This window comes from Podospora pseudocomata, chromosome 5 (assembly GCF_035222375.1).
Source record: "Podospora pseudocomata strain CBS 415.72m chromosome 5, whole genome shotgun sequence".
In the NCBI taxonomy this organism is placed as follows: domain Eukaryota; kingdom Fungi; phylum Ascomycota; class Sordariomycetes; order Sordariales; family Podosporaceae; genus Podospora; species Podospora pseudocomata.
The window spans coordinates 4,573,023-4,594,717 of record NC_085889.1 but is presented as its reverse complement, the minus strand read 5'-3'; the positions used below and the strand labels follow the sequence as shown (position 1 = coordinate 4,594,717).

The 21,695-nt window shown below is 52.7% G+C and overlaps 6 protein-coding genes across 6 annotated transcripts; 2 read left to right on the top strand and 4 right to left on the bottom strand.

Annotated features, from left to right (window-relative positions):
- Positions 1 to 212: 212 nt before the first annotated feature.
- QC762_510520 (uncharacterized protein) lies at positions 213 to 9,986 on the top strand (the record flags this gene model as incomplete). The annotated part of the gene is given in 3 exon segments (XM_062891456.1): positions 213 to 2,814; positions 2,905 to 3,993; positions 4,012 to 9,986. The coding sequence occupies 3 exon segments, from the start codon at positions 213 to 215 to the stop codon at positions 9,984 to 9,986; spliced, it is 9,666 nt and encodes a 3,221-aa protein (XP_062742920.1).
- A 1,056-nt stretch (positions 9,987 to 11,042) lies between these two features.
- Positions 11,043 to 12,680, bottom strand: QC762_510530 (uncharacterized protein; the record flags this gene model as incomplete). Its single annotated transcript, XM_062891457.1, has 1 exon — positions 11,043 to 12,680. One exon carries the CDS (start codon positions 12,678 to 12,680, stop codon positions 11,043 to 11,045), a length of 1,638 nt encoding a protein of 545 aa, XP_062742919.1.
- A 1,060-nt stretch (positions 12,681 to 13,740) lies between these two features.
- Positions 13,741 to 14,839, bottom strand: QC762_510532 (uncharacterized protein; the record flags this gene model as incomplete). The annotated part of the gene is made up of 3 exons (XM_062891458.1): positions 13,741 to 13,947; positions 14,460 to 14,613; positions 14,676 to 14,839. The coding sequence occupies 3 exons, from the start codon at positions 14,837 to 14,839 to the stop codon at positions 13,741 to 13,743; spliced, it is 525 nt and encodes a 174-aa protein (XP_062742918.1).
- Positions 14,840 to 15,406: 567 nt separating this feature from the next.
- QC762_510533 (uncharacterized protein) lies at positions 15,407 to 16,457 on the bottom strand (the record flags this gene model as incomplete). The annotated part of the gene is made up of 3 exons (XM_062891459.1): positions 15,407 to 15,795; positions 15,860 to 16,035; positions 16,408 to 16,457. 3 exons carry the CDS (start codon positions 16,455 to 16,457, stop codon positions 15,407 to 15,409), a joined length of 615 nt encoding a protein of 204 aa, XP_062742917.1.
- Positions 16,458 to 18,860: 2,403 nt separating this feature from the next.
- On the top strand, positions 18,861 to 19,683 carry QC762_510537 (uncharacterized protein; the record flags this gene model as incomplete). The annotated part of the gene is made up of 2 exons (XM_062891460.1): positions 18,861 to 19,200; positions 19,265 to 19,683. 2 exons carry the CDS (start codon positions 18,861 to 18,863, stop codon positions 19,681 to 19,683), a joined length of 759 nt encoding a protein of 252 aa, XP_062742916.1.
- A 253-nt stretch (positions 19,684 to 19,936) lies between these two features.
- Positions 19,937 to 21,543, bottom strand: QC762_510540 (uncharacterized protein). The gene is made up of 2 exons (XM_062891461.1): positions 20,366 to 21,543; positions 19,937 to 20,290 (listed from the first exon to the last, which is right to left on the bottom strand). The coding sequence occupies exons 1-2, from the start codon at positions 20,641 to 20,643 to the stop codon at positions 20,050 to 20,052; spliced, it is 519 nt and encodes a 172-aa protein (XP_062742915.1). The 5' UTR covers positions 20,644 to 21,543; the 3' UTR covers positions 19,937 to 20,049.
- Positions 21,544 to 21,695: the final 152 nt, after the last annotated feature.

Below are 21,695 nucleotides of genomic sequence, written 5' to 3'. Positions count from 1 at the left end.
CATACTACAACCCTCCACCGACTATCCCGTACGGCGAAGACGAAGAAGATGGGCAGACACTTGACGACTACTACCAAGAAAACCCGCCATTGGAAGATGAGCCTGATTTCGAGCCAGAGAGTCTCGAAAGTCAACCACGGTTTGAGTTTGTCGTTTCTGGACCGCAGGAACATGCTGCCGATGAAGAGAATGACGATCCCCAGTCAGGCGATATGACCTCAGGAGCGGATGATGCGGAAGAGCAAGGTCTTGAGTCTGATGAGCTTGACCTAGGAGATGTTGGCCTTGAAGTCTCCACTGGTGATCAATCCGTCGCTGGTGATGAATCGGCATCCTTGCAAGATGAAGAGGCTGGTTTGGACCAAGAAATGCCCGTTGAGGATAACCTTGACGAAAATGAAGAGCATGATGGCCATGAACAGGTTTCTGATGGCGAGGGTGTTGAGTCAGAGCTGGATGAAGAGGTTGATCATGAGCAGGTGGACCAAGACGAGGCTCAGAAGGACGACCAGCACGAGCAAGTTGAGCAAGACGGCGATCAAGACGAGGAGGTTGAACAGGAAGAGTTTGATCACGGCGAGGTCCATGAAGACGAAGATATCGCAGTCGACGACGATGTCATCTCCCAGCCTCAAACCCCCATCATTAAAGATGCATCAAATGACGAAGAGACTCGGGCCGATGTCGACCAGGCGCTGGACTCCCCTCTTCCTTCAACGGAACCAGAGGACTTGGTTCAGGACGACGACGACGCCGTCGATTCTCAGAGCATCCCGGAAGATGAAGAAACCCAGGAGCTCGCCGATGCCGAGACCCTTTCCGCGCACCAAGAACATGACGCCGCCGACGATGACCTCTCCCAGGAGCACATCTCCGACTCTGAGCAGTATGACCAAGCTTCCGAGGATGGAAGCTTCCAAGACATCAACCAGGATGAGGTGATCTCTGACAACTTTCAGGAGGTGGAATACAGCCTGAAAGATCCCGAGTCCTCTGATAAAAATAGAGAGCGCCCCATGGGGACCGACCACGAGGATTTTCAGCCTCGCCAGGACGAGGTCAATGATGATGGGCTTTACGAGCAGGATTCCCCTGAGGAGGATTTCTCTCACGAGAACCGACAGGAAAGCGAATACGTCGCTGAGGATGAGGAGGCGAACGTAGAGGTGGATCGGTCTCCCGACCTGGTCGATGAGACTGTAGAGGAGGAAGCCGTCCATCAAGAGGATGTAAACCTGCCAAAAACCAGTACCCCCGAAAACCTTACCCATGCCGAGCTTTCAGAAGACGACTGCGCTGAAGACGACTACGCGCATGGTCCGGCTACCCCTACCTCAGACGACGCTTTTCCAGAAGATACCCTCGAAACTGAAGACGGTGCCTCAGATGACGAGGCTCGTTCTCCACATGCTAAATCGTTTGATGACGAGTTTCCCGAGGAGGCGGAGACATCATATGAGAACGCCTCTGACGGTAAGGAGGGATTACTGGGGCAAGACGATGATGAATTCACCCCTGCTGCCTCGGACGACGAGCAAGTTGTGGATGAAGATGGCGCCGAGGTGACACCTGAAGACCAAGAAGAGGATCTTCCAGCGGAAGACTACCCCGCCGACGAAGATCAAGTCCAATACGGAGAGGAGGAGGCCCTTGCTGTGGAAGATGATGATTATCCTCTGGAAGATGCCGATGAAGCAATTGAGGCTGATCGCTCATTCGAAAACAGTTCTGTCGACGGAGGTTTCACGCCCCAGGATTTGACTCCTGTTGAGAGCCCCATTCGTGACGAGTTCCCAGAGGATCGAGTTCAGTCTGACGGTGAATATCGCGACGAGGACGCTTCTCAGTCCGTTGATAACGGTCAGGTTCAATACGAGAAGGAAGCAGCATTGGAAGACGAGCATATCGTTGAGGAGGCTGTTGCCGGCCAAGAAGTCGACTATTCCTCTGAAACCCAGGATTTCACTGATGAAGAGGCACCTGTTGATGAAGCCCTCTACGATGAAGATGCCCAAGACAATCCCCCGGACAACGATAATTTCGTCGACGAGGATGGCTACGCATCTGAAGTACCTCCCGCTGAAGACGAGATTTGCAATGAAGAGTATCAACCCAGCGACCTGGAATACTTCGATGAAGATGCCGAGTTTACTATTGACGATCAATACGACGAGGAGCCTGCTCCGGAAGATGATGAACACCCCGAAGATGACCAGCAGCAGTTCACCAATGGCGAGGAAGAACTCAACACCGAGGCCCTCGACAACGATGCTCCGCCATACGACGAAGATCTCCCCCTTCAGGAAAATGAGTATCAGCCGGAGGAAGAGGACTTAATCGACGGGGAGCGCTCTCTACCTGAGGATTTCGTCGAAGAAGCTGACGGTGAAGGTTTCGTTGATCACGACGACTCGGAGCATTACGACGAAGAAATCCCTGTTGAAGGCCAAGAATACGAAGAAGACCCCGCCTACGAAGAGGAAGAGTATCCGTCTCAAAACGGCGACAACCAGTTTGACGAAGTGGAACCTGTCGAGGACGGCGAGTACGCTGAGGATGACGCTCAGTATCAGGAGGAAGCACCCGTCGATGACGGCGAATTTGCCGGAGAAGACAACGCCCAGTACGATGAAGAGGCTCCTTTGGAAGATGGCAAGTACACCCCACAAAATGACGAATTTGTCGACGGTCAACGCTCGCTTGATGATGAGGTCTTTGAGGGCGATGGCATCCCTGTTGATGATCAGCCACTTGAGGACAGGGAGGATGAGTACTACGACGAGCAGCACGCTATTGACGACGAGGCTTTTGACGAGGAGTCCCTTCAAGAGGAACCCCTTGACGAGGAGCCGACTGACCAAGAACCCCTTGATGAAGAGCCGATTGACAAAGAGCTGCTTGACGAAGAGCCCGTTGGCGACGAACAGGTCGACGAAGAGGGCTTCGAGGAAGAAGTCTCTGAAGAAGTTGCTCCCGAAGACGAAGCTCAGCTTGAAGAACCTCGAATGACCGAAGAAGAGCTCCGTGAACTTGAGGAAGCCTTTGACGCCGACTTTCTCAACACCATCTCTGGTGACTTGGGTGTTCTCGCGATCCCTGCCGCTGACGATCACATCACCTTTGAGGAGCTTCACAATCAGAAATGTGCAGAGCCAGAAGGAGATGGAGAGCCAGATCCCGAGGCTGAGGAGGTCTTTGAGTGCGAAGCCGACCTCGAAGAGCAACAAGACTTCGACGACCAGGAAGAGTTTGAGGGTCAAGACGAGGAGGAGCACGAAAGCCAAAACAACTTTGATGAGCAAGAAGACTTCGAAGGCCAAGAGGATCTCGACGGCGACGGTGAGCGCTCCCTGGATATTGAAGATGAGCAGGAATATCTTGAAGATCAAGAACACTTTGGCGACCAGGGTGAACTTGATGGGAATGAGGACCTCGATCAGCAAGAGGACTTTGACAACCAAGATGAGTACCAAGACCAGGAAGAGCCCCAAGACGATCAGTATTTCGACGACGATGGCGAGCGTGGGTCGGATCTTGAGGGGGACCAAGAAGACTTCGACCGTCAGCAAGATTATGACGACCAACCGGAATTTGATGGCCAAGAGGACGTTGAAGGTCGGGAGGAACTCGACGCACAACCAGAATTTAACGACCAGGAAGAGGACTTTGAAGGCCAAGAAGAATATCAAGGCGAAGATGGCGAACGCGATATCTTCCTCGAAGTCAAGGAAGGACAAGACCTGCTTGAAGAAAACCAAGAAGGTGAATACCTCTCCGGTCAAGACGAAGCTGCTGAGTTCGAAGACGACTTCAACGAGGACGAGATTGTCTCTGAGTTGCTCGACGAAGAAGATGACGACGACCTCTTCACCGTCTACGATGACGACGAGGAAAAGTTTGCTGTTGAGAAGAATATGTATGCTGTTCTTGATACTCCTGCTGCGGCGATGTATGGTCCGCCTGGTATGACTCACGACCTTGGCTGGGATGAGGATGAGGACGAGGATGAGGACGAGGATGAGGAGGAGTATGAGGAGGGAGAGGAGGGAGAGGAGGTGTATGGGGAGGGAGAGGAGGTGTATGTTGAGGGTGAGCCGTTGGAAGAACCAGAGTATCTCGAGGATGGTGAGGGTGAAGTTGAAGAGGGGGAATTCCTTGACGAGGAAGATGGTGAGCGGGAGGTTGATGAAAACGAGATTGCAGAGGGCGAGGAGGAGTATGTTGAGGAGGGTGAAGAGGAGGAGTTCTCTGAAGAAGAGTACCTCGAAGTCGAGGAAGAGTACGCTGAAGAGGAAGGCTTTGAAGGGGAGGAGCAAGGTGAGGGCTATGATGAAGAGGATGGCGAGCGCGGCTTGGATGAGGAGATGGAAGAAGGTGAGTTTGCCGAGGAGGGTGAGTACATGGAGCGTGAGGAAGAAGGTGAGTATGCTGAAGGTGAAGAAGAAGGTGGGTACGTGGAAGGCGAGGAGGGTGAATATGAGGAAGGTGAAGAGGGCCAGGGCGAATTTGATCCGGAAATGGACGGTGAGTTTGAGGATGGTGAGCGTGGTTTGGATGATGACGAGTTTATGGACGGCGAGGGAGAGTATGTTGAGGAGGGAGAATTTGAAGGTGAAGGTGCAGGGTTTGCCGAAGGCGACGAATTTGGCGAAGGAGAGTTTGCTGAGGATGGTGAATTTGGTGAGGAGGGCGACTTTGAAGACGGTGAGCGGGGTCTGGACGAGGACTTCGATGGCGAGGGTGTGGAAGGGGAACAAGAGTTTGCCGAAGGTGAGTACCAGGAAGATGGTGAGCTCGCCAATAGTGAGGAATTCGGGGATGGATTCGCAGATGGCGAGGCTGCTGAGGGTAAATATGCTGAGGGTGAATATGCTGAGGATGGTTTGCTGGAAGAAGACTTCACCGAGGATGGCGAGCGCGGTTTCGAGGATGAAGAGGCCGGCGAACCGTTCGAGGAGGAGCTTGCCGAGGAGGAATTCGCCCAAGACTATCCTGAAGGCGAGCTCACCATCATTTCACACATGACGAAAGACAACTTTGCTAACAATTCCACAGGTGATGAGTTCGACGAAGAGATGGGCGAGGATGTGGGCGAAGAGCTTGGAGAAGGCGACGAATATGCTGAGGAGATGGGTGATGAGTTTGGCGAAGAGGGTGATCGGGGCGAAGATATGGAGTTTGGAGAGGAGGAAGAGGAAGTCTCATTCGGAGAGGAAGCCCCATTTGAGGAGGAGCCTCTATTTGAGGAAGAGCCTCCATTTGAGGAAGAACCTCTGTTTGAGGAGGAGACTCCAGTGGAGGAGGAGGTATATGAGGAGGAGCAGATCATGGAAGAGGGGTTTGACGAAGACCCAGCTCCCATGGATGAGGAGTATCTGGATGACCAGGGCCCAGTTGAAGAGTTTGGTGAACCAGAAGAAGCCATGTACGAGGATGCCACTCAGGACGAAATGTATGACGAAGGCGACCGCACCTTGGAGCCCATGGATACCGGTTTTGAAGACGGCTACAGGCCAGAGCCCGCGGACGAACCAGCATTGAAAGAGCCCTCATACGACCAGGAGTCCGCCTACGAGCCGGAGCCTGAGCCAGCCTATGAGCCGGAGCCTGAGCCGGAGCCGGAGCCTGAACCAGCATATGAGCCCGAGCCAGAACCAGCATATGAGCCCGAGCCAGAACCAGCGTATGAGCCCGAGTCCGAACCAGCATATGAACCCGAACCTGAACCAGCATTTGAAGCTGAGTTTGACCGTACCTTCGAAGCAGAGCCTGAACCTGAAGAAGTCTATGAGCCTGAACCAGAGCCGGTATATGAACCGGAGCCAGAGCCTGAAGTGTATGTAGAGGAGGAGATTGGTGACTATGGGCCAGAACTGGAACCAGAACCAGAGCTTGAACCCGAACAGCCCATGGAAGAGGAGTTTGGCGATGTGGAAGGCGAAGCATTTGCGGAAGACGTTGACTTCGTGCAAGAGGATGATGTGGTATTCGACGAGGGCTTTCAAGATGAGGAGCCTGTCGAAGAAGAATTTGAGGAGCCAGCTGAGGAGTTTTACGAAGAACCAGTGGACGAGTTTTACGAGGAACCGGCTGAGGAGCTGTATGAAGAACCGGCTGACGAGGTGTATGAAGAACCGGCTGAGGAGATGTTTGAAGAATCCCTTGTTGAAGAGGCGTATGAAGAACCAGTTGAGGTTTACCAAGAACCAATTGAGGAGGTTTACGAAGAGCCAGTGGAGGAGGTGTATGAAGAGCCGGTTGTTGAAGAGTTGTACGAAGAACCCGTTGCTGAAGAGGTGTATGAGCAGCCTGCTGCAGAGGAGGCTGTTACAGAGGAGCCTGCTGCAGAAGATGCGTATGATAAGCCTCTTCAAGAGGAGTTTGGAGAGCCAATTCAGGAGGTATATGAGGAACAGGGGCCAGAGGTGTACGGGGAGTTAAATGAGGAGCCTGTTCAAGATCTATATGAAGAGCCAGCTCAGGATGTGTATGAGGAGCTGGCCGAGGAAGCCTACGAGGGGCCGATTCAGCAGGAGATTGAGGAGCCGGCGCAGGACTTCTATGAGGAGCCAAGTGAGGAGGTATACGAGCAGCCTGATGGGGAGGCATATGAGGAGCATATTTCACAGCCCATTGAAGAGGTTGCTGACGAACCTGTCTATGATGATTCTTCTGCGGAGGTTTACGAGGAGCCAGCATCTCAAGAGGAAGACGGTGAGCCGACATACGATGAGCCATCTCACCACGAACCAGCATATGAGGAACCAGCTTCCGAGGAAGAGATTGTCCAAGCAAACGAGCAAGCCGCTGCAGAAGTATACCAGGAACAGACTTACGAAGAACCAGACAATGAACCACCAGTCGAGCAGGTATCGGAACAGTACGTCGAAGACCAAATATACAACGAAGGGACAGATGAATATATCCAGGAGGACCTCGAAGAGCAACCGCAAGATGCGACATACGACGAACCAGCCCAACAGGATTTCGATGAGCCAATTGCTCCAGATTCCCAAGAGGAGTATCAGAATATGGTCCAAGAACCAAATCAGGAACATGGCCAAGTCCCAGTGGAACAAAGCTACGAGGAGCCAGGGCAAGACCTGTATTCTGGACAAGGCTGGGGAGGTGATCTGACAGAAGACGAAGCTCCATACACTGACGAGCAGCCCGAATATCATGAACTTCATTCCCAACCAGAGGATGACGTTCTGCCCGTCCACCCCGAACCCACGCCGTCTTATCAAGGGCCAATTGACGATCTCTCGCCTCCCCCATCCCCACCGCTAAACCAACCACAGCTGGAACCCGAGACCCGGGAGGATGAGAGCGAGACAATCATCGTTTATTCTGATGAAGAGGTGGTCTATCCCGTGGCACAAGAGATTCATCAGGCCTTAGATGAAGAACCTTACAATCCCGAGGAGACCTCTGGAGAGCCCCATCACACAGACGAGCAGTTCCCTCGCCCAATCACCCCAGATGATGACATTTACGGATCCAATGCACTCTCTCCATCCTTCAACAACCATCTGAAGAGCCCTGCAGTTGCTCCTAACTGGGGACGTGACTCGCAGCTACTATCTCCAAGACCGCTCACCCCGCCACTCGAAGATATGCAACAAGACGTCGAGTATGTCTCGAGCCCAGTGCCTGGATGGGATGCAAGCCAACACAGACCCGTGACGCCGCCTGATGACCCCCACGATCACGAGATGCTCTCACCTCCTACCTTGCAGCCAAGCCCACTGGTCGATAGTCGATTCACTTCCACCGAGCACTATCACCAGGAACAGGACATCGAGGAAAAAGATGATGCTCACGACCATACGGGCTGGGCTGGTGAGAACGCAATGACTTCGCCACAAACCCCTGCGGAGGTTGACCACATATACCCTGCTGCTTGGCCTAGACCACCAAAGTTTCCCGTTCAACAAAGCACCCGTGGATTTGCCGCACACCCCAGCCCGATGGAAAGCGCTCAGTCCCCCGCAGTTGATACTAACACTTACTTGTCGGAGCCTGATTCCATTGGCGACGATCGACGACTCTCGGAACCTGAGTTTGAGATCATAAATGCGGATGCCAGAAATCTCGACACATACGCCCCGGTTGAGAGTTCTCCAGTCTCCCACCAAATGTCACCCCAGTCACCACAACGTGTTTCCAAAGACTATTCTGCCCGCCAAACATCAGTGTCTCCGGTGCGAGTGGAATCGGTGGATTACCAAGTTCCTCATGATCGGCCATCCATAGAAGAGTACATGCAAGATGAACCAGCAAGCCCATACGAAGATTACACCTATGTCCAACCAGAGCAGATTGCGCAGGATGGCTACGACCAACAGCAGCCAGAGTATCATAGCTATACATCATCACCCGCCATTATCGTGCAGGAGGAGAGAGTTGTCGAGCAACAACAATATCAACCTCCCCCTCCACCTCCACCTCCAAGCCGCCCACTGAGTCTCTTTCCCAAGCAAACGCACCCAACGGAGCAACAGACTCGAAGTGCCAACCCAGGGCTAAGATCCAACAGTCAGGACGCATATCAGGCCAACGAACCAATGCAGCTGAACAGTGTCTCGGATAACAACACTCAGGACGCGGCAACAGCCAATGTCACTGCTAAGCACGGCGGCAACACCCAAAGGAACCTGTGGCTGCTTCCTCTCATGGCTACAGCAACGCTTGGATTTGGCATGGAATCACTCGAGGAGCAGTATCATACCTCCACCGACAAATCATCTGGGTGGACATTTAAGGGTCTCTTTGGATTTGGCAAGCAAAAGCAGAGTACCACAGAAACGCCCGGGAGCAGCGGCAACTCTCCGATTGTCATGCAGACGGAGCAATCCTGGCCAGTTTCTCAACTAACGCCTCCCAACGCGACAAGTTCTCGCGGACTGAATGTTGTGCAAAACAACACTTCACGGACACCTAGCCTAGCGCCTCAGTTGGCCAACGACACCAACGTTGAGGAACCTGCGCCGAAGAAGAAGGGCTTCTTCGCATGGTTCGGCCGACGCGACAAGACTGTGGTCACCGATGTTGAAGCCCCCAGTCCGATCCCTCAAGAGTCATACGAAATACAGAACACTCCCCAGGCCCGCGCCATGGAGCCTACACGACAAAGCGCCAACTTCAGCAACATAGCAACAGTCGAGCGTGGCCCACAGAATTCCCAGTCGCCTCAGATGATGGCAGTCGAACGGCTACCCGCCGACAAGGTGGACGAAGCACTTAAAAAGCGAGGATTCTGGGCCCGGTTATTTGGCAAGAAGTCTCAACTACAAAAACAGTCATCACGAGCCAGCCCGCGCGAGGCCGTCTCGGGTGGTTCACCTGATATCGACGCTCAGCAACCGGAGAAAAGGAAGGGCTTCTGGGCCAGACTGTTCTCTCGTTCCAAGAAAAAGACCCAGTCTACCGACGACATCGAAATGGGCAAGATGAACACCCAGGACGACCAAATAGCCCGTGTGGGTCGTGTCAAGTCTGGCAGCCCGCAACTCATGCAAGGTCCAAACAGACGCACTTCCGCGGTTGGGGCCATTGTTGGACTTAATGCTCGCCAGCAGCAGACACCTCAGCAATGGCAACAGACCATCGCTGAATACAACGAAACTGAGTTTGACGAGCCACCCAAACCTAAGAAGAAGAGGGGCTTGTTCACTCGTTTAAGAGCGAAGAAAGCAGCTACTGTCAAGAACAAAAACAAGGACAAAGGAAAGGGGAAGGCAGCGCAGAAAACTGACGGAGAGTGGGAAGACATCGACGAGCAGAGACATGAGATGACTCCCCGTCCACCAACTCAACCCAAGCCTGCTAGAGTGAAGAAGTATGGAGCGGTTGTGGGTAACAGTGAGGGACTTGCGCAGCAGCATGTCACTGGTCCGAGACAGAAGGAGAGAGGGAGGGCTAGGACGGGCGCGGCGGCTGTTAATCCGAAGAACTGGTTTTGGATGGATGTTTACTGGAAGTAAAGACGGGAGTTAATAGGGGGATTTCTTTTGTCAGATTCTTAATTGATTCATGTATAATGTTATAATGTTTTCCTTCTGATGACGGGTGAGGAGATACCCCGGTATACACATCAAGGAGTTGGGATTGGGCATATAAAAAACGGAGAAGAGGTGTTTGGAGTTTGTGGTGATTTATTGCTTGATATTACGCAAGGAGTCCATGAGAGACCGTTGCAGAGACGGCTTAATGTCGGAATATATTTTATCCTCTTCAACTTCTCACTTTGCGCTCATTCCTACCAGTTGACCAACTCAGCCTCCTGTTAAACCTGCAACAAGACTCTTAAAAACAATCCCAACACCGTCACGAGTTTATGGTAAGCCCCTCGAAGTCTTTCCCCATGAGAGGACGGTATATGACACAAAAAAACGATGTCAAACATCAGGCATTCATAATCCCAGTACTTCAACAGTATATCGTCAATCCCTGTAGTCATCCCATATAAAACACCCACATCGGGATATTCCCAGCTAACAACCCAGCCATGAGGCCGGGCTAAACCTGCGGCTTATGGTGAAGGGCAGGGAAAAGGTTGTTGCTGTGGGTAGGCAGGTTGCTGCCCGTGGGCTGGCTGCTGCGGGTGATTGGATGTTTGGTACTGATAGACAGACGGCTGCCCATGGGCTTGTTGGTGCTGATGGAGGGTTTGCTGCTGGCAGCCTGGGTGTTGCCCGTTGCTTGGTTGTTGCTCATAACCTGGCAGCTACTGATGATCATGTTGCTGTTGATAATCATGTTGCTGCGGGTGAACTGATTGCTGTCAAGCCGTGACGTTGCCCAACGGACCTAACCAACTTTGCTTTGGCATCTAAGCTCCGGGACATCAACCAAAGGTCGGATGACCATGACAATTTCTGCGGCTGAATGCCCTAATACATGGCAATGTTTGGATCACGAACACAGGAAATTTAACGAGGTATGTTCGGATTAGAGGAATCAATGTCGATTTTCCCTCCATCAGAGTGGCAGGGATTTCTACGAAATATCTACCAGTCGATCATCACTGGTCGACTGGCTTACACAAAAGCTGCCAACATCATCAGGAGACCACTGAAGCCTGAAGCGCCACTAAAACGAGTATTAAAAGAGGCGCCTGCGGTGACGACAGGTGGTCGTGAGGTGGTTGTTGTAGGGCCTTGGGGCTCGTCGTCATCTCCGGATCCATCACCACCGTCACCACCATCATCGCCATCACCTCCATCACTGTCCCCATTCCCATCTCCATCACCACCATCTCCATCACCACCATCTCCATCACCACCGTCTCCATCACCACCATCTGCAGGCTGAGACGTCTCAACCGGCCCTCCACCACCACCCCCAGTCTTAGTAACACTCACAAACCCACTCCCAGGCTGACTCCCCCCAGCAGGAGTAGTTACAAACCCCCCATCATTACCATCCCCAACCGTAATCGTCTTCGTAGTCGTCTCACAAGAACTCAGCCGGCTAGCACTAACACACCCGCACATAGCAGCAACCGACTCAACAACCTTCACCGCTCCAGGAATACCCCCACAAGCCCCAAGCACACAGTTGACAGCAGTCGCCTGAATGGCATCGCTCGACGCGCACTGGCAATTGTGGTCACCCCTTTCGCAGCCGACGGCACCACCGGCGGACTCGATGCAGGCCGTTGCGCAGACGGGAATGGCGGATGCTTGGCCAGCGCAGGGGGTGTGGCAGATTACTGCTGTGGTGGTGGTGACGATAGAGGGTGTGGTGATGGAGGGTGTAGACGGTGTAGAGATGTCCAAGGTGGTCGATTCTTCGGGGCAGTCAGACGTCGGGGTGGAGGATGCCTCGACCGTCGAGGTCTCGGTGGTGGATGTCTCTACAGCGGTGGTCTCGACGGTGGAGGTTTCAACGGTGCTGGTCTCGACGGTGGAGGTCTCAACGGCGCTGGTTTCCTCAGTCGACGTCTCAGCTGTCGACGTAATCCCCACAGTGCTCGTCGTCGGGCAAGCAGTCGGCAGCGGCGTGTTTCTCGCTACACACTGACACATGGCCACGGCAGAGTACACGACGGGAATAGCATTGTCGAAGCCACCACAAGCATCGATAACGCACAGTACGGCATCGCCTTGGATGGCATCTAGGTTCTGGCATTGGCAGCCGTATTCTGTCCTGCCGCAACCAAACTTCTCGCCCGAGTTCTCAATGCATGGTATAGCACAGCTGGGAATGGCTTCAAGCTCGGCGGAGCAAGGGAAGTCACCGCAGGGAGCCTCGGTGATGACTGGCTCCTCGCTTGTGGTGGTGGTCGATGGGCAGGGTGTAGGCAGGGGGCTGTTGGAGCCCACACACCGGCACATGGCCACAGCAGAGTACACCACCGGGATAGCATTGTCGAAACCACCACAGCCGTCGATGACACAGTTGACTGCAGCTCCTTGAAGGGCGTCGAGGTTGTCACACTGGCATCCGTAGTCGGCCGTCGCGCAGCCTAGACCCAAGCCCGCTGATTCGATACAAGGGATGGCACAGCTGGGGATGGCTGCTAGTTCTGAGCCGCAGGGGAACTCGCCGCAGGACGGACCGGGTGTGATTTCGGATCGGCCATTGTGCTGAAGAACGGGAGTGGGAACAAGAGCGAGGACGCCGCTTGCTGCTGCCAAGAGAATGGGCACAGTTGCGGTAGAAGATACCATCATAGCCCAGGTCCCTATGAAACCTGCAAATGAAAGGAGGGGGTGACCAAAGACTCTTCTTCTTGAATGGCGTGATCAGGGTTGAGAGCTTTTATACCAGGCCTCAAGGTCTTTCCGCCTGTTGGTTCTGACAGCGGAGCAGCAAGCAGCCATCACGAGCTTCTCCGCATGTACCACGTCTTGGCCCGCAGCAATATTAGTAGTAGATTAAACCAGAGGCTGTAGATGCTTGCGATAGATGTATATCAAGGATTTCATTCGTTCCTGAGATGGCTGTGGAGAACGACGAGCCCTGTTTCCCCGGACTTGCTGTCTCGTGGAGGGTGACACCGAGATACCTCTGCAGCCCAACATGCAGGAACTTGCCAGAAGGGTCATCATGCAATCTTCTAGTGTGTAGAAATAACCTGTACCGTGCAGGGCAAAAGTGCGTCATGGGTGGGAATATTGAATGTTGGTCTTCAAGCAATATCATCGGCATCTTCTCGAGACACATGCTTGAATTTCAGGTGGGCATGCGCATGGCTTCATCCTTCTGGGCTCTGGGTTGTTGTTAGCCTGAAGTACACCAGAGGTAGGACGATGCCCATGAGTATTAACATCTGGCTTTGCTCCCAAGCAGGCCGGCTCGGGTGGTAGTGATGAGTAACATCGAGTGGTTGGTACTCCATGATACTACCTCGCTCCAGGGTAACTCACAAGCCAAGATCGCAAAACATCCCTTTCCCCGCAAAGACAACTGTTCTCACAAACCCAGTGTGACTGCTGATTCTGACCACCAAGCAGACAAAACCGGAAGTTCCCCCGATCCACATGCTTGACTTTGTGCTGCTTTCCGTATCTCTAATTTGCCGTCAACCTGAGAAGATAGGGATCAGGCCCAAAATCGCAGTTTTGACTTCAACTCTGTTCCAGATGCTCTGGGCTGTCCTATGGCCGGGTAGGCTGTCAAGTTAGTCCAGCCACCAAAGCTACCATCAGGAGCCATACTAGTGAGTGTCCAGCCACCGAATCTACCGACAGAGCGCATAGATGTTCCGTTCTCTGTTTCCAGAATCAGATGTCAAACCCCTCCCTCCTGCCAATGTCCTAGAGCCTCGGCAATCCTCCACTGATCCTTGTCATGCATCGCGAAAGCTGCGGGGTCGATGTGACTTGGCGTCTGGGGAAATCGGAAATCGTGCGCGGCCCGCTTTCTAACTGCTGCTCCGCTGAAGGAAAATCCGGGGAAGTCGGTGGGGAGGAATGACGGTTGGGAGGTCGGTGGTTGCTTGGTGAGAAAAGAGAGAAGAAGGATGAGTTGAGAATGTGGTTAGTGCTGTTCTACATGATGTGATTGCTGTCTGGAAGAACACGGGATGTTTCAGGGTTGGACGCTGGAATGTGCGGGAAGTATAGTGTCCGTTAGGGTTATTGCAGGCGACGCGCGGACGCGTCTGGGCGAGAGGCACAATGCGTGCCGAGGGCAGGGAGTCATCCTAGACTTCAGCGTTCCCGTCTCACCCCTGAAGCTATTGCCATCCAGCAGGTTAGCTGTTCTCTGTCTCCAGCGCATCCAACACGCTACTTCGTATCACATCATGATCTGCGTCAAGAACTGGTGCAAATATGAGGCAATCCTTCGCGCCTGACTTGCCTGCTGGGCTTTCACATTCGTCCCCTTTCCTTCGTGCAGACCACACCCAATGCGAGTTTGAGCTTGAGGAACTGTCTGCTCTCCACAGCCTACGGCGTATCAGCATCACCCTGAGTGCACTCAAACAACGGCTTGAAATCACTCACCTCTTCGATACTCTTCTTCATCACATATCGAATCACCGTCATCTCTCTCGTCTGGCCGAACCGCGACACGCGACCGATAGCTTGGTTCTCGACAGACGGGTTCCATTGCTGTTCGAGGATTTGGACGCGGCGCGCCATGTTCAGGTCGTTGAGCCTGAATGAGTGTTAGCTAACAGCAAGTGTTCAAGGTTTCAAGGTGACAGGTCGTGTTCAAACCCCATCGATCCCGTTCTGAATGTCATCAAGAGCACCGGCACATCTTTCGTTCGAAAGTCGTACAGCGAAGCCCTCCTGTCGTTCTTTGATCTCGAGCCGTCGACGCGTCGAAAGGCGATATCGTGTTTCTTGAGGAGGTTCTCGACAAGGTCAAGAAATTTCATCCGAAAAAAATACGATACTGAGTGGATTAGCGGTTGATCTGGTAGCGTTGTAACAGGGTCGGGACATACCTCTTCTCGTGCCGCGCCATCTTGCAAAGATCTTCCATCAATGCCTCGAGTTTTGACGGGCACGGGACGTCGGCCCCTATGCTATTTGAGCTGACCGATTGCTGGTTCGGTAGGAGGTTCTCGCCATTGTCATATTCTCCACAGGATGGACAGGTCCCACCGACGCCACTGGACGAGCGACTCTCAAGCAGCTCTATCGTGAAATTTGATGGGGCATTCAGAACATACCAACGCGTGGCAATTGGTCAGATGGGTACCTTCCATCCCGGCGGCCATTTTGTCGTTACCGCAGTCCCCGCATCTCAAGATGCCCTTCTGCTGCAGAAGGCTGAGAGCCTCATCGAGTGTCGAGGGGAGTCACCCCTTGGGCGGTCCCAAAGCTAGCCCTCGATCGCAGAAAAGACGGAGCCGGAGAAGTGATTCAAGTACTCCGTTTGAAGACTCCGAACCAAGTCCTTTCTGAAACGCAACAGCTTTGTTTGGGTTGCCGAGATCAGACTAATCAATGGCTTTCTGGCAAGCGAGAATGAGCTTGGTATGTGCCTCCTTTTCCACCGCACTGAAGTGCGGCCCTCGGCATTCGTATTTGACCCCTGGCAGTTGTAGGACAGAGGTGTTTCGTCTCAGGCAGATAGAAGATAGGAGAAGGCGCAGGTTGTCAAAGTCATGGCTTGATGACTCGAGAGAGGTGAGTTTGGTCTTGTCTAGGATGTGCTTCCGGAAGTTGGTGACGTCTCCCATTACTGGGACACGAAGAAACCGAACTAGTGACCCGATATCGCCAACGCCATTCTGCACCGGGGTGCGGGTCATGCACCATCGAATATGGAATGATAGGCTGTTCATGGCCCGGAACTGCTTGGTGGACCAGTTACGTATGATGTGTGCTAGTTTGAGGGTTAGTTGTGGAGTTTGCGGAAGCTTAGGCACGAGGCCGTGTCCAGGACTTACCTTCGTCCAGAACTATCCGATACCAGTGTATCTGTCTCAAAATACTCTTGGCGCGTGTGGTCTCTGTGCTCACTGTTCCGTATGTCGATATTACCACTGATGGCAAATTGGACGGATTCAGCCGCCTGTCAGGCCCATGACACTTGTAGTGGGTGATGACGCCAGGTTTGACATGCCTAAGGTGTCTGTGAGCGACTATCACGGCCGGTAACACTAATAGATGATGAAAAGATGAAGAAGATGAAGGAAGAGGCATCCCCGGAGCGCAAATGCGCATGCTCTTTGGGCCTACAGAACCGGCTGACAACGAAACGGCCGATTCTTTAGGCCCAGCGAGTAGCTGTCATACTGGCTACTGCAAAAGACTTTGGTGGCGCAATCAGGTGAAACTCACTTTTCTATCTCTTCAACCCATCCTTCCAAAAGAACTGGTTGCTGCTGTTAGTTTTCCTGATTCTTGGTGCTGGTATCAATGCGGCTTACGCGAAGATGGCACTATCACAAGTGTGGAGAGGGTTGGTGTAACCCCTGATCTAGTTTGGGTTGACCTTGCATAGCTCTCGGTGCATGACATGGCCGTGACGACGGCAGAGATCATGCTGAGTGGTTTCCCCAAGCCCATCTCTCCACCCAGTGGGCCACCCGGAACATCATCTGCAGACGGGCTCTTGGAGCCAGTAATGACGTGTTGGAATCTGCATTCATAATGAGTAAAGTGCAACAAAGGTAACATGGGACCCCGAACCTGCATTGAAGAACGGCCTTCCTCCGTTTCCTTCCTCAAAGATGTAACCTTGGTGTGGTCACCATTTTCCCTGCCGATGATGAAGTCTACTGCCTTGCTTTGATGCCTACCACTCGGGCAGTTACATAGACTAGGAGTGGTGTAACCCGGGCGGATATACTCTAGTAGTGGCGTGTGTATGCGCGAGTCTACCTGTGCGGACCGAGCCTGCTATTCTCCGGTAGGTTGTCAATTGCAGCTAGGATCATCTCCAGATGCGACGGCTCCGAGGTATCGACATTTTCATCTTGACTGCCGATGATCAAGACATTGCTCCGTATCTAGAGAGGGCTGTTGCTCATAGTGTTCAATTTCGAGGTACTGCAGATTGCGGTAGGGGTACTGCTCAAGCATGAAATAGGGCTCTTGCAAGTACAGGCTGTGCGCAGACAGACTTCTGGCGATTTCTTCGCTTTCTGACTCTGGTCCAATGACCATGATATCAAGGTCAAATTGAACATTGCCGGTGCTGGTTTGTAAGTTTTCTAGACCCGCTTGCAATTGGTTCCGGTGAGCATAACTCAAATATTTGACGTCTTCAGCGATTTCCTGAAGTTTTGCGAGACCTGCTGAGAACCTTTTGTTGAGGACCGCAATCAAGTGGCTGGACAAGGTGGATAATCCACCATATGCCTCTTCCAGAGAGATGTTCAGCGGTATCCATTCCTCTTCATGATCAGCCAGAACGTCTGTAATATGGCGTACATGCATCCTCAATACCCAGCACCCTTCCCAGGAAGAAACCCCAACTCTCGAACGGCGAGGCCTCGGCGTCGATCCCAAAATTTGGCTATTGTCCTCTACAAGATACATCTCATGACATTCGCATCGTTCATCTATTACCAGGTGATAGGGAGGAGACAATGCGGATAGATAGCGAACATGTCTCTCTTCCAAGCTACATCGGGGAAGACCTCACCATTTCATCCCAAAAGGCAACCCTGGAGCAAGTGCAAAAGTCGCTTCCATCCGACTGGACAGTTTACGAGACTATGGAAGGCCGTTTCATTTACAACCATGAAGACTTTTTATGTCGACACAACCTGGGAACACCCCAGCGATCTTGACTTCAAGCCTCCAGAGTTTGTGGCCCCTCCGTCCCTGGCGCTCCCTTGTATGAGGCTCTTTCCTCACTAGGGTTCCGCAACCGAAGCCGATTTCATCTTGGTTAGAAACTACTTCGACGTGGCTGGAGCACGCGGCAAGCTCAGTGTGACGCAATACTTGGGCGACGGCGTTGCGTCAGCTCCGTCGACCGCTCCACACCCGCGCGACAAGAAAACTGTGGATAGATGCCATTTGCATCAACCAAAAAGATGAGAAAGAGCTCAACATACAGGTCCAGCGGATGGCCGATATTTATCGTCTTGCAAACCGTCTCGCTGTATGGCTAGGCCCTGAAGCAGACGACAGCAACCACGCGCTCTCCACCCTCAGCTTCCTCCGCGAGCAAGTTGATATCCTCCGGATCATGCATCAGATCAGCTAGCCGGGAAGTGTACAGCGAGGGACGTTGAACTGGCACCTACTAAAGGGCGACCTACCCTACGACGAGAGAATATGGGCCGCGCTGCAGGCTCTCTTCCATCGCGACTGGGTCACACGGGTGTGGATCCTGCAGGAGATCACGCTGGTCCATTCCTCTCGCGCGGCGGTGCAGTGTGGTGACGAGATACTACCATGACCTGCGATGCGTCGCGCGATCATATGCCTATCCACCAAGAACAGCTTGCCATCGGCCGAGTTTCGCGACAGGATGGGACATGTTAGGCGGTTGGCCGAGTATAACCCTGCCTGATCCGCTGTCGCGAGTTGTGCGTTTGTTTTGACGATCGTGAATGCTCGAACCCGTCGGATAGGGCTTACGGATTGTTGGGACTCCTGTCAGCGTCTCTACCTGCACGTGTCAAGGTCGACTATTCGCTCTCGGCGGCCGAAGTGTACAAGGTGTTTGCTCTCGCCCAGATGGAATAAGTTGGTCGTCCGAAACCTCTTGTTGGATGTTCGGGCTTGGGAGACGACGTCTCGGCAACCGAGGGCATACCAACATGGGTTCCTGATCTCAGAACGCGCCCGTTTCGGTCTCTGTCCAGGCGTGGGCAGTTCTCTTCGGGCATGACCCGTTCAGTGACGCGCTTTATTCCTCCACATGTACTAGAGGTGTGCGGCGTGCATGCAGGTGAAGTTGCTGTTGTGCGTGATGAGGTGGCAGACACGATGAAGGGGGACCTGCAGGTTGTGAGAAGGTGGCAGCTCCGCGGCATGGTTGAGAATTCCTATCCTGGCGGCGGAACATTTCTGGAAGGGTTTTCCTGGACCCTGAGTCGTTATGGCATGATATCCAGAAACAGGGTGCCGTGGAATCATTACTATACAACAGTTCATGAGTGGACAGAGTATTGCCGCGACACTCTCATATGCGGAGAGGGGCCTATCGAAAGGAATGAGATTGTTGACACTTATATCCTTGACGCAGTCAAGACCTTTAATTTCCAGAGAAAACTCTTCTACACAACGAATGGTCTAGTAGGGCCAGGTCCCAAGGGGATGAGAAATGGTAGCTATGCATTTCCTACCCATCCAATCACCTTGAAATGTGTGAAGCTGATTCGTATGAATAGGAGACATCATCGCTGTCTTCCTGGGCTTCGATGCCCCTGTGATACTACGTAATGCCGGAGATGGAAAGTATCGCTTTATTGGCGAGTCCATGGTGTATGGATTACATGATGCAACAGCTCTCCTCGGACCACTCCCAGTAGGCTGGTCTGTGCAAGTACTACTCGACCAAAATGGACACCAGAACGCGTATCGATACTACAACTTCAATACCAAGCGCACAACAGATGATGATCCACGCCTGGGTCAACTGCCACCACAATGGGAGCGGGTCGGCAACGATCGAACGCCCGACGACCCGTATTATTCCGAGAGATTCAGAAATATTACCACTGGTGACCTGGTTAATTTTGATCCAAGGATGTCGGAGGAAGCACTACAACAGAGCGGTCTCAATCTCACAACATTTGCTTTGTTGTAGGGATTGGTCTGTTTTGTTCTTCTGGTCTTTTTCGGTGGATTACTTCTGCTAGGTGCATGGAATCACAAGATTTCTTTACGGAAACTGGCCACGGACGAGAGGGCGTGGACCGTGGTCAATCATCTTGGTAAGATATAGAACGAGATGCGGCACAGTCCCCATGAACTTCACAGTACCTTGCGTGCCAACACAACAGAAACACTGCTTCATGGAATCCACTCATCTAAGAATGCACCAGAAAGAGATCAGACAATCGCATTGTCATGAACCGAAGATACTTTTAAGCGATCTACTCCCTTCACCCTAGATCGCCTGCTATCCACCACGCTACAGTACCATCATCCCAATGCTCCTCCCCTCTGCCAATCACGAGTTCTGAGAAATCTCCCAATTGATCACAAGCGCCTGGCAACGCAGCTTGCCATAAGCCCCGATCTTGTAGTCCTTCTCGCCAGGGAACAGAGTGCCAAACTTCTGAATCGCCTTCTTGATCGTGAGGCGGAGGTCCTCATTGCCGAGCGTGTATAATAGACCGTTGTGTTCGGCCCACGTCGTATACGCACACGAGTCCTTGCTGATGAGCTTTTTGTGGCCCCCGGCGCCGACCCTGCATCATATCGCCGAGCGTCAGCGTCAATCAATCAATCTATCAATCAGAATGTGGGGATGCAATAAGACATACCAATTGCCTGGTTCCTTGATGTTGTTGTACATGTGCCAGCAGTCAAGGACTAAAGGGGAATTCTCCGAAGTTTTGTTCCAGTATTCATAATCAGAGTTGCAGAAGCTGTCGCCCTTGAAAAAGTCGGTCTTGTTTTTGTACCAGACACCGTCGCTGACTTCGGTGTAGCCAGAGTCGGCAGAGGGAGGGGCAACCCCAGTCTCGGGGACGGTGGGGGCGGCCTGAATGGCGGCTGTGAAGAGGCCAACAAGGGTGACGGTGGGCTTGGTGAGCTGCATGATGATGGAAGTGGTTCGAGTTCTCAGTGTTGAGTTGCGAGATTGAAGTTGACGTGTAGCTGCAAGATTGTCATTGGTTGTCGGTAGTTTGGGAGAGGGAGGAGATGGCAAGTCGGAGGACAAGTGTGGAAGATATACCTGTCTCTTGGGAGATCACAAGCACGCTGGTGGGTCCCGAAAATGGAGAGTAGAGGCCACGGGCACGAAATCAATCGAAGACGGAGTGATGATGAAAACTCTGCTTCTTGACGTTCTCGTGATCCAAGGTTGGCGAGTGGTTTCCGACTTTTTGGCTCCGTTCGATACTGTCTTTGGCAAGGACAAAGCCACGGGACCGTCTTCCTGGTTCTCATCGCTTCCGAATATCCGGCCATTCATGGCATTGGCGGCATCTTCAAGCATGAAAATACCATCAAGGAGTGGCCATCTGATATTCGAGGCATCACGGGACGGGCATCTGAGGGAAGGAGCATGGCCCGGGCCGTCATGTGCTAACAATTGACGGCAGCCGCAGTTTAAGGAGTTCTCCACTTGCCCTCTTTCTCTGGCCTGGGCTCTTTGCAGTATCCCTCATTGGCTGCTGGCGGAAGTGATGGGACCTCCACTTTCGTCCAGGGCTCTAGATCAACACTGTATGAGGTCATTGTCACTGGCAATTCAGCTGGGAAAGCTCGTAGGGAGGATAGGAAGGAGGCGACATCAGGAGAAACATGCGCTGGGTGAGAAGGTGGCCGTCTAGGAAGTAGGTGAAGCGTGCTCTCAAATGAATTTCGTTTTTGTAATCGTATCCTCTGGTATGCCTACACGCACAATTGGACAGATCCAGATTATGTGAAGCCTTGCTGTCTCCCTGATAACTTGCTTCAAGAACTCTGTGGTTCTCCTGCTCCAACCCTTGTGGGACACTGAGGATCACAACAACCAGACACCTTCCATGGTCCCTTCCGCAAATACAGTGGACTGTCATAGCTTGCAGGAAACAGGCCTGTTCCTTCTTGAGATATTCCAGCTGGCTTTCTTGGGAGATACGCCCGGCTGGAGGCACCGGGACA

What these genes read in the sequence shown, in the direction of transcription:
- QC762_510540 (XM_062891461.1), bottom strand. Translation starts at nt 20,643, where the DNA reads ATGCAGCTCACCAAGCCCACCGTCACCCTTGTTGGCCTCTTCACAGCC. An exon ending in ATCAAGGAACCAGGCAATTG is followed by an intron (nt 20,291 to 20,365) that starts GTATGTCTTATT and finishes GATATGATGCAG; the next exon opens with GGTCGGCGCCGGGGGCCACA.